The following is a 12,103-nucleotide window of genomic DNA, read 5'->3' as shown; positions in this document are numbered from 1 at the left end:
ACATCAATTGCTTCATGCAAAATATATTCCATAAAATAAATCCGTATAATAAATCATTCTTAAAAGAACATCCTGATAACCTCTGTATTGCTGTCAAGAGATTATTGTCCCCAACCGGTGAAACCAGAGGGGACTTATGGTTTGCGCTCATTGTGTCAGTCTGTCTGTCAGTCCGTCAAACTTTCTGGATCCTGCGATAACTTTAAAAATTCTTCATATTTTTTCATGAAACTTGAAACATGGAAAGATGGCAATATGGACATTATGCACGTCATTTCAGTTTGTTCCTACGTTAAGAATTCTGGTTGCTATGGCAACAAATAAAAAAATAAATAATAATAATTTTTAAATGTTGGAGTTTCACTGGTAGGGGACTTATATTGCTTGGCAATAGTCTTGTTTTTACTATATTATGCCATTGTGTGGATTGTAGCTTCCCCAGTACCGGTTCCCGGAAGGAGCCCAAGCTTCTCCTCTGACAGCCCCATCTCCCTGAAGGCCCACTCTGCCTCGCCCCTGTCGGGCAAGATGGAGTACTCACCATCTCCCCCTTCCATACAGTCTCCAAGGGTATGTGGCAACTGTGCTTACTTAATTTTTTTTATATTTCATCAATAGTTAAATCAGCATAATATATTTAAAAAAGGTGTCATATTGAACAAAGTAGCTTTAAAATATGGAAAAGATTGTAAAAAAATTTCATTAATAAAAACAACAAAATAGTGTTTACCTATGGAAAAGATTGTACCTTTTTCTTCATTTATAAAACAAAGATGTCATATTCAAACACATCAGGGATTAACTTATGAACAAGATTATTAACCAGCATTGAACTGTATTATTTCAGGTATCAGGTATCATTTATTAAATTACTTGACAGCCAATAATTAGAAATTTGCAATTAATTGTCATTATTTCCAAAAATCGAGTGATATTAAATATAATTATTTGAATTAATTGACAATTAGATCTATATTATTTCAGTCAAAGACATCCAGCAAGCTTGAGACGGTGGCATCCAGTCATAAGCAAGGGTCAAGTCGTGAGAGCAGTGGGTACATGAAGGTTGCTAAGGAAATGGGGGCTGGTTCCCAGGCTAGCACACCAACAGAGGTAACCAAAACATCTAGTAACAATGGTTCCCTGTTCTGTGTGCTTTCTTGTGCTTCAGTAGCGATTAAACTCACAAATATCAGAATTCTTTCACTTTTGCTTAATACTATAACCACACATAACTGATCACTTGAATATTGAATATAACTTCTTTTAATTTTAGTTGTAATCCTTTACTTAAAGTATTTTCTTTAAGTAAATCCAATCTGGTCAGGAATGTTTATAACAATTTCGGCAATAAATGATTTTGTATAAACATAGTTTAACTATCAAATTTCTTTTTACAGCAATATCTAAGAGAAAGATATGCGCATGTTTGGCGAATAAATACCAGTATTTTGGATAAACAAAGTGCACAATATTTGCATAAGGTATTATTTTACCACCACCCCCATATAATTTTCTTAAACCCAAATCCTTCTGAGATTAGTGGTGCACAATATCTTTTTCTTCGAAAGTCATAATTATTGTGACAGAGGCACTCATTGTCATAGTCATCATCATCAATAAGCAGCATTTGCCATGTATAATTCATTTCCATGTTATCCTACAAAACACAATAATCATTATCAATATCATCATTGTCATCATTTTTAAGCAGCATTTGCAATGCCATAACCAATAATAATTCATTTTCATCTTATTTGACAAAACACAATTTGTGCAGAATGTCTATTTCCTTTGCACAGAGTTATTGGCAGATTGAAATGTCTGTTTATGCATGAATGTAGAATCAATATATTCTGGACATGGGATATGTTTTCCAGTCAGTTTGTCATCATTATAATCAAATGTTATTCAGCAGTCAGCAGTGGTTTGGGGCAAAACATTTCCTAGATTTGGTGGTCTGTGAGTGATATGGAAGTATTCACAGTTTGTGTTTGCAGCTTGAGTGATTAAGAACTTTACAGTTTTTTGTAGCAGTGTGAGTAAAATTGTTCACAATTTGTTTTTGCAGTATAAGTCAAAGGAAAAGTGCTAAAAGTTTGTGTTTTCAGTCTCTGTAAGCTTCATTAGGGATTTCTGAATTGTTAATTTCATTGAAAGGGGTGCTAATTGCCATGTGCTTCTTAATGAATTGCTTCAATACTGCAGTCTGAGTCAGAATTAGCTCTTAAGGAGAGAAATTGTTTTGATTTGTGAAATGTTGCATCATTTGTAGTCTGATTATGTAACAACTCAATACTTAAAAAAACATTGGTAGATTGTTAATATCAAGCTATTATTTAAAAGATTGCATAACAAAGATTAGCATGGAAGTAAAAAAATTGTAATGCATTTCGTGTCATATAATTTATAATAAGTGAAAGTGCTGTTGGAAAATGTTTTATGATGTAAGTCTTAAGAGTCATTGGTGATAGTGCTGGGTTGGATGATATACATAATGAATTTATTTTTATCTGTTTATCTGTTTTGTTTTACTTTGATATGTATTTCGGATACAGGACACTTTAAAAGTACCTAATTCCTTATTTGATTTGGGAATATAAATTAAATTTTAGTCCATATTTGATCAGTAAAGTCTGTGGTAGAGATATGCCAAATAGTTTGGTTATTTTCTTGTTCTATGATTTCACGATGGACTGATGTAAAGTCATTGAAAAATTTGATGTGTTTTAAATAATAGTTTTTCAACAATTTATAAAGAACTACTAATACTACTAATAATAATATGAAAGCGTAGACTTAACATTGCTCAAAAGATGCGGTTGATGAGTATTTTAAGATTCCGTTAAAATCCTTTAACCACTTTGAAGGACGTAACCTCTATGCTTCTGTGTTATATATCTGAGCCTGTTCTGTTTTTCAGGACTTTGTGATGGTGCCAGAAGCTCTGGGCTCGGACCACTCTGACCCAGGTGACAAGGCTCGAATGTCCACTGAAGAACGGTACAGAATTCATGTATTTATTAAACATATATACATGTATTCTTATTTGGATATACTTTTTTAGTTTTCATATGCAAATGTTTGTTTTCACAAACAAATGTGGTTTTCAGTGAATGAGTGATATGCATGAATAGTGGAAAGTGCCATTGTAAATTCAAAGGACTAAGCTCATTAGTAGTTATTAGAAAATTTGAGATGCATAAGCAAAAATGGTTTTTATGTTACATGCGGCCAGCGCAGCTCTATGCCAACCTACAAATAGCGCTTTCTGGTCTGGAGCTACCCTTTTAGCCATTAAGTCATGCAAGGTTATCCTGGTTTCATTAGTGTACAGGTTGCTCCTGACCAGACTGCACTCACAGACTGGCTTGGTCTACACAAGCCACATATGTCTTAAAACCCATTTTTTGCAATGTGTATTGTAAGATAAACAAAAAAAGTTAATCATTCATTTTATATTAAAATAATGACATTGTGTTTTTTTCTATGCAGCCTGCTGGACAATGCTAACACAGTCACCATGACCCCCGGGTTGGGAGCAGTCGTGTTCCAGAAGGAATCAACCCCAAGCCCCATACCGAGTCGGCCCTCCTCCCTTCAGGTTGCCTCTCCTGGAAGCACCCCGCCCACTACCTCGCCTATTCCAGTACCCACCCAGGTGGCAGCATACAAACGCATGTGTAACTCCCCTACCAGTCCGCTCGCACAGAACAGAACTGTCAATGATCTGAGCCTCACCAGAAAGGTAAGTCAGGTCCCGTTGTAAACCCTTAGTATTGTGCTTTATATTGACTTTTCAAAGGGTTTGTGGTTGACATGTGTTTTTGTCTTTGTCTTATTGAATGGTCTCTTGCCTTAATTCAAGTGGTTGCCATGTGTTTTTGTCTTTGTCTAATTGAATGGTCTCTTGCCTTAATTCAAGACCCTTCCTGTGATGATACAAATGATCTCTTGTTGTTGCAAGTTTCACCAACAAAAACAATGAAGAAATTAATAACAATATGCAATGATATTTGTACTGACATATTGATTGCTAACCTCTTTTAAAGTCATAAACCTATAAAATTGCAAGTAAATCACAGTTTCACCAACACAAAGCATGCTTCTACTCTACAGATGGAGATGGCACGTAAAGAAAGTCTTCCCAGGAACGGGTCTGACCCCAAGCTCAGCGTGGTGGACATATCTCCCCCTGTGCGCTTCAACATCGGCACGCCCCCAGGGGTCACGGGGTTGCCTGGGTCCTGGAGGCGGGGCAGTGTGTCCAACTCTCCAAACAAGTATGGGTCAACCCCTCCCTCGCCGCTCAAGAAGTCAGGTAAGGAGAATTATCAAGTGAATATTGAATCTGTACATAAATGATGATTTTTTTACATTGATCTTGTTTGTTTGACAAGCTTTTTTGGATTTTTAATTTTCAGTATGTTGAAGCAAATTTTATTTCAGAATAAATAGATGATTCAGTACCCCCTCAAAATCTAGCTGATTGAAAAATAATTAACTGTGTAAGGTTTTTATTGGGTAATCAATATATAGAAATAAAAAGAAAGACCTATTAAATTGCACCACTGTAGCCATTACTGCTTGTCCTACCCATGATTAGCAATTACTGCTTTTCCTATCCATGATGTAGCAATAGACTGCCTAACTTCAGGCTCGGTACCTGCACACCTGTCTCCAGTCTCTTTCACTGGCCCGTCCTCTCTGCCCACAATAATGGACTCTCCTACAAAAACGCCAAGCACCCTGCACTACCCTACCAACCTGAATGAGATGCGTCCAGGACTGGTCAGCAATGCGGCATACCTTAGACACCATCCATACACTGTGCCAGAGAATTTGCAGGCGATTGAATTCAATGGGAATGGTAATACAGGGTCCTGTGTTCCTTGCACTTTGTTGTAAACATTTGTTTGACCTGTAAACATTCTGAATTCGAGTTTTAGTTGGAAAAAAGGACTAACAAACATTATATCAACAATAAATCTCTTTTTTCTAATGTTACTTGTGAAGGAATGCAAATTTAGTCATTAAGTTCTTGTTAATTGCATGCTTTTGTATATTGAAAATCATACTTAAATTAAATATTACCATTCTGTATTTTATAGAAAAAAAGGTAGTTAAACTAAATGTTATCTTATTATAATAAGCCTTCAAACTGTTACTTTTCAGTGTTGGGTAGGCTAGGTACTGGTGCAGACAGGGGGCGTACGGCTGAGGGAACCAGCATGTTGTCCCAGCAGCTGTTCAAGGCAGCCTTTGGAAGTCCACCAGCCCATGGTAAGAGGACTCTGTTTTTTTTTTAGCTGGGTCAGTGCCTGGTTTTCAGCCTTTTTTGCATGATTTTTGTAGTTTTTTTGTATCACAGTGTTTGTTTTTAAAGTTTTTGTACAGACAATTCATGTTTGTAAAACTGTGTGTTTTTGTGGTTCCAATTTACATGTTCTTCACCTGTAGTCTAAACTTCTTGTTTGAGTTCATGTTTTGAAGGTTTTCGTGTTCCCATGCTCATTAATATTAAACACTTTGCTGTCAGTTTCTTTAATAATGTTCTTTATGTTCCTAGTTTGCTTACTGAGTGTTTCTTCTTTTTTTGGTAGGGTTCATATATGAACTTTGCTCTCCCACAGACACCAGCAGGCATGTGATCCCGTTTGCGGGGTTCAGTTCTGGCAGTAGAGAGAGAATCAACTCCGGGGGCAGTGAGAAGTCTGACAGAGGAACAGGATTTACCCGACGGGTACCTTCCTTGGAACACTCCCCACCCGCTATGTATGCTCAGTCTCCGTCAAATATGGAAGGACCTATCGCCTTTGTGGTTCCAGAACTTTCTGAAGAGACGCTGATGGATGTGAGTTTTGTTTCATACTCTTGTTTTTTGTTTGTTCTGCTGGAGAGTATATATAATAGATATTGCAGTACATTTGATTAAAACCCTTTCCCACTCAGAAGCAAAGTGAAAATGGCTATGTGTAAACAGCATAAAGCCAGAACAGCCTGCAAATAAGTGGTAAAGGGTTATACAATATAGCATCTTAATCCTGGTATGACAGACACATTTTATTAGCTCGACTATTATATATGAAATATATATAGTGGAGCTATCCTACTCACCCCGGCGCCGGCGTTCCCGTTAGCGTTAGTATGCAAATGTTAAAGTTTGCGTACTACCCCAAATATTTCCTATGTCCTTTGACATATTGCTTTTATATTTTGCATGCTTCTTTACCAACATGACCCCAATCTTTAAACAAGAGCAGACAACTGTATCAAGCATTTTGACAGAATTATTGCCCCTTTTATACTTAGAATATGCATATTATTGATAAATCTATGTTAAAGTTTGTGAACCACCTCAAATATTTTCTATGTCCTTTGACATATTGCTTTCATATTTTGCATACTTCTTTACCAACATGATTCCAATCTATAAACACGAGCAGACAACTGTATCAAGCATTTTGACAGAATTATGGCCCTTTTATACTTAGATAATTGAACATTTTGCTCAAATTGCCATAACTTCTTTATTTATTATCACATTTGATTCATACTTTGATAAAAAAAAACACTTACCTGACATACCACAATGCAATCCACCCAAACCATCCCCCATGCCTCACCCCAGAATTCCCCCCCCCCCACCCCAAAAACATAAATAATTTTTTTTTCCCCCTTATTTTTGAAAGATCATCTATTAAATGACTACACACCCACATTAAACCCTCCCCCCTCTCCATGATGACTTACGTTATACTGTCAAGCACTCGAAAACAATGTAGTCGAGCACACTGTCCTCTGACAGCTCTTGTTATTATTTCATTTTATTTAATCAAACTTGTCTGAGAATTTTTATATTTTAACCTTACAATTTTTTGTTAACATTTTATTCAATCTTGTATTCCTTTTTTCTTACTATGTTGCCTTACAGCAGCACTGTGTATGTACATTTCTCTGCATGCTATATTGCATGAATATCAACCCCTGTGTGTACATGCGCAGGATAACCACAACGCCACGCTGGGCAAGTTGAACTTTGTGCTGGACTTAGTGGAGTGTATCCTGGAGGTGGCACGCTCTCGAGGGGCCCCACTCAGTGCATTCTCTGAAAGTGTCAGCGTAAAACAGGGGGAACAACTCTCCGATCAGGTACATAGGAAGCTTTTGGTGCCTTCCTGTGGATACATGTTTTTTTTCAAGCAATATAAGTACTATTGTTTATGAGAATTTGGTTTGTCTGGCATTAAAATAATGTGAAATTTTTACTTCATGTTGTATTTAATGTGCATTTGTTTAATATAACATACAGTTAAAACATTTTTTTACTGTAAAAATATCTGAAAATTAATATTTATCTATAATACTTTTGTGAAGCATGTTTTATAAAGAGGTAATGTAAAATGTCATGTAACTTTGTAAATACATAAAAATGTCTTCCAAACTTCCTGCTAATACTTCACCTCATTCTCTACCCCTCAGGCGACGCCCCGTTACTCTGAGTCCCAGAGGCGTCTGGAGCAGCTGATACTGCATGTGCGCGGCCTCCACCTGCTGTCCTCGGCCCTACAGCTGGCCAGGGATGAGATCAAGGCTGCCAGGCTCATCATCTCCAACGCTGTCAAGACTGGTAAGCCAGCTTAATACAGGGTTTTATTTGCAGAAACTTTGTATACAGTTGAGTGTGGTACTGAGTTATAAGAGGTGAGATAGTGTGCGTTTATGTGCTGCAAGCTAACAATATAGTGGAATAATGGGATACATTTGTATTGAGCTAAACATGACAGTTTTGTTATGTATATGATGCAAGCTTTAAGGCTCATATGGTTTGATGTTACAAGCCTGATCTCATTTCAATTTAAAGTTAGATGCTACATTCTTGAATATATAAAAGTTTAGTAGAATTTTTCATAAAAAATTAGTAGGCACCTTTCTTTTCCTTTATTTAGATTTAAATGTTAACTTTTTCTATAGAAAAGCAGCTGTTATTTTCATTTTCTCGCACCATATTCATCTGGAGTCTTTCAGATAGTATAATTAAAATATTATTGTTCATTTACTACGACTTAAATGCTAACATCTACTAAAGAAAGGACAGTGTTATTTTCACTGTTCCCCGCAGGATTCTAATCTGTTATTCTCGTTTTGCAGTTGTGAAGCAGATGAACGAGCACTACCACTTGTGTGTCACTGTGAGTCGCCAGCTGCAGCAGAAGCTCGGGTCGTCGGTGCAGTCCGCACTGAGTCCACAGATTGTCATAGCAACTGCAGACAAGCTCATCTACAACTACGCCATCGAGATGGTAAGTGCTTGCACTGTGTAATTAAGAACAAGTTATGATGTGAGTGCTGTTGAAATAAACAATCCTCTTGAAACTCATAAGAGCTCTCCCTCTCCAGCATTGACCTCAATATCACCTTTTTATGCATAAAGATATAAAAATTACAATTGAGATTAATACTTTAGATGCTTTTCTGAAAACAAGTAAAATTGATCCAAACTAATTGCAATAAATATACTGTTTTTACCATCATTGAACTGCTGAAAAAAGTGCAAAAATGAATACAAACCAAGAAAGAAAACAAGACACAATGTATCCTAATGGGGTGCACTGACATTGTTATTGTTTGCCATCTATAATCATATATTATACATGTAGTTAAATTGTTGTTTGTAATTTTACTATGTCTTTGAAATGTACTGTCCCCATATAATGTATAATTGTTCTCTTCCTGATCTGAAGAATTTTCAAGCAAGTTCTGAATTGCTGTCGCTCAATTTTACAAGTATAGTTGATTTTTTTTATGCAAACATCATATCCTACCCCCACCTTGTGACTATGTTACCTCACATGTTCCAGTGTCAGACAGCTGCCTTGGACGAGTTGTTTGGCAACCCCCATGAGTGTTTCCGCCGCTACCAGACTGCTCAGATCCTGTTGCACAGCCTTGCACAGCAGTCACGAAACACTCGAGATAAGGAGTCCCTCAATAAATGTAAGGCACAGAGATAAATGAGGGGCTTGATGCAGTTGCAAGGCTAGGGTAGCACCAGACCAGCCTGTGTGGCTAGGTTAGCACTAGACCAGCATGTGCAGCTAGGGTAGCACTAGACCAGCCTGTGCAGCTAGGGTAGCATTTGACCAGCTTGTGCAGCTAGGGTAGCACTAGACCAGCCTGTGCAGCTATGGTAGCACTAGACTAGCCTGTGCAGCTAGGGTAGCACTAGACCAGCCTGTGCAGCTAGGGTAGCACTTGACCAGCCTGTGCAGCTAGGGTAGCACTAGACCAGCCTGTGCATCTAGGGTAGCGCTAGACCAGCCTGTGCAGCTAGGGTGGCACTAGACCAGCCTGTGCAGCTAGGGTAGCACTAGACCAGCCTGTGCAGCTAGGGTAGCACTGGACCAGTCTGTGCAGCTACGGTAGCACTAGACCAGCCTGTGTGGCTAGGGTAGCACTAGACCAGCCTGTGCAGCTAGGGTAGCACTAGACCAGCCTGTGTGGCTAGGGTACCACTAGACCAGCCTGTGTGGCTAGGGTACCACTAGACCAGTCTGTGCAGCTAGGGTAGCACTTGACCAGCCTGTGCAGCTATGGTTACACTAGACCAGCCTGTGCAGCTAGGGTAGCACTAGACCAGCCTGTGCAGCTAGGGTAGCACTAGACCAGCCTGTGCAGCTAGGGTAGCACTAGACCAGCCTGTGCAGCTAGGGTAGCACTAGACCAGCCTGTGCAGCTAGGGTAGCACTAGACCAGCCAGCTTAATAACACACAGTTGTGATGTCTTATTAGTGGACAGGATAGTTCCAGACCAGGCAGGTCTGAGTTAAGCTTGCTGCTAATTGCGTAAGACCAATTTTCGCATGACCACGTCATCTCTTTGTCAATTTGTAAGCTGCATACTGGTAGCTTTACACACTTATTATACCCCCACAAAAGAAGTTTAGGGGGGTATATAGGAGTGAGCTTGTCTTTCGGTCGGTCGGTCTGTCGTTCGGTCCGTATTCAGTGTCCGCTCTCTATTTCAAGAAGTTTTCATCCGATCTTCACTAAACTTGGTCAGAAGTTGTATCTACATGATGTCTAGGCCAAGTACGAACATGGGCCTTGTCGGGTCAAAAACTAGGTCACGGGGTCACTTAGTGCGTTTTTAACATTCAGCATGTTGTCCGCCATTTCAAGTAGTTTTCATCCGATCTTCACCAAACTTGGTCAGAAGTTGTATCTAGATGATCTTAAGGCCAAGTTCGAACATGGGCCTTGCCGGGTCAAAAACTAGGTCACGGGGTCACTTAGTGCGTTTTAAACATTCAGCATGTTGTCCGCTCTCTAATTCAAGTAGTTTTCATCCGATCTTCACCAAACTTGTTCAGAAGTTGTATCTAGATGATGTCTAGGCCAAGTTCAAACATGGGCCTTGCCGGGTCAAAAACTAGGTCACGGGGTAACTTAGTACGTTTTAACCATTGAGCATGGTGTCCGCTCTCTATTTCAAGTAGTTTAAATCCAATCTTCACCACACTGGGTCAAAAGTTGTAACTAGATGATGTGTAGGTCAAGTTCGAACATGGGCCATGCCGGGTCAAAAACTAGGTCACGGGGTCACTTAGTGTGTTTTAAACCTCACCATGTTGTCTGCTCTCTAATTCAAGGAGTTTTTATCCAATCTTCACCAAAATTGATCAGAAGTTGTATCTTGATAATGTCTAGAGCAAGTTTGAATATGGGTAATGCAGGGTCAAAAACAAGGTCACGGGGTCACTTAGGGCGTTTTAAACATCACAATGTTGTCAGCTCTCTAATTCAAGTTGTTTTCATCCGATCTTCACCAAACTTGGTCAGAAGTTGTACATGTATCTAGATGATCTTAAGGCCAAGTTGGAACATGGGCCTTGCCGGGTTAAAAACTAGGTCACGGGGTCACTTAGTGCGTTTTAAACATTCAGCATGTTGTCGGCTCTCTAATTCAAGTAGTTTTCATCCGATCTTCACCAAACTTGGTCAGAAGTTTTATCTAGATGATCTTAAGGCCAAGTTCGAACATGGGCCTTGCTGGGTCAAAAACTAGGTCACGGGGTCACTTAGTATGTTTTACACATTGAGCATCATGTCCGCTCTCTATTTCAAGTAGTTTAAATCTGATCTTCACCACACTTGGTCAGAAGTTGTAACTAGATGATGTGTAGGTCAAGTTCGAACATGGGCCATGACGGATCAAAAACTAGGTCACGGTTCACTTAGTGTGTTTTAAACCTCACCATGTTGTCCGCTCTCTAATTATTAGTGCTGCAACAATATACCGGTATATCAGTATATATCGCAATACGCAATCCGCATATTGTATTGCGATACGATTTTTCGTCAAAACGGTACGAAAATTTTACAAACATTCTTCTACATTTCGTTCAGAAAAGCCATCCAAAATAATGATATCAAGGTAAACAAAACAAAGGGGTATTTTGTAAAAATAAATTGTTACGTAAAAATGGCATTCTTAAAAGTCTATTATACAGAGTAGCGTTGTTTCATGGGAGCATTCTTCTATGCTTTTAAAGGAATTATCGTTGAATTAATTACGCACAACTTAATGTTTCGTTCGATTCTGAAATGAGCATTATTAAATTTGTAATCCGAATTTCGGAAACACGCTTCCGAAATGTAATGCTAACGCGACAATAAAAAAAGTGCTTTATTCTTTTTCTCAATAAAAAGCGCGCGAAAATAAAACAGACATGTAGAACGTCGCGTGCAAAGTGTGGGTGTATTTGTGTTGTATGAAACGGGAACATCACGTCAGGCGATTTTACAGTGGGAAAAAAACGCCCGATTGGAAGTTATTTCATCACATCTTTAAATAGTAACAAATGCCGAAATGTATTTGATATTTAAGAAAATTGGTGAATGTTTGTGTTTTGTGTTATTCTTGAGCATTTTTATAGTAAACATTTACCAGAATTTGCTTTAAAACTGGAATATACGGGATTATCGGGTAATTGGTGAGTTTTAATTCTGGTTCAAGTAAGCAATATATTGTGATATATTACAATACGGGTTTTTGAACTGACAATATATCGCAATACGCTTTTTGGCGTATTGTTGCAGC

At 38.5% G+C, this 12,103-nt stretch overlaps 1 protein-coding gene across 4 annotated transcripts in view; it reads left to right on the top strand.

The window, feature by feature from the left end:
- The window catches only part of LOC127855282 (serine/threonine-protein kinase ULK2-like), a 38,911-nt gene that overhangs the window by 21,450 nt on the left and 5,358 nt on the right, over positions 1–12,103 (top strand). Inside the window, exons 11-22 of one of the 4 annotated variants that reach the window (XM_052390752.1) lie at positions 434–570; positions 985–1,113; positions 2,924–3,003; positions 3,496–3,748; positions 4,120–4,321; positions 4,658–4,870; positions 5,176–5,283; positions 5,634–5,854; positions 7,006–7,152; positions 7,483–7,630; positions 8,152–8,303; positions 8,862–8,997. In XM_052390752.1, coding sequence (XP_052246712.1) covers positions 434–570; positions 985–1,113; positions 2,924–3,003; positions 3,496–3,748; positions 4,120–4,321; positions 4,658–4,870; positions 5,176–5,283; positions 5,634–5,854; positions 7,006–7,152; positions 7,483–7,630; positions 8,152–8,303; positions 8,862–8,997 — 1,926 coding nt within the window. Of the gene's footprint in view, positions 1–433; positions 571–984; positions 1,114–2,923; positions 3,004–3,495; positions 3,749–4,119; positions 4,322–4,657; positions 4,871–5,175; positions 5,284–5,603; positions 5,855–7,005; positions 7,153–7,482; positions 7,631–8,151; positions 8,304–8,861; positions 8,998–12,103 lie in introns of all 4 variants that reach the window. The other 3 variants (XM_052390748.1, XM_052390756.1, XM_052390753.1) reach the window with 3 other exon arrangements.

The sequence above is a fragment of the Dreissena polymorpha genome, chromosome 1 (assembly GCF_020536995.1).
Source record: "Dreissena polymorpha isolate Duluth1 chromosome 1, UMN_Dpol_1.0, whole genome shotgun sequence".
NCBI classification, from domain to species: Eukaryota; Metazoa; Mollusca; class Bivalvia; order Myida; family Dreissenidae; genus Dreissena; species Dreissena polymorpha.
This window is presented reverse-complemented; position numbering and strand designations above follow the sequence as displayed.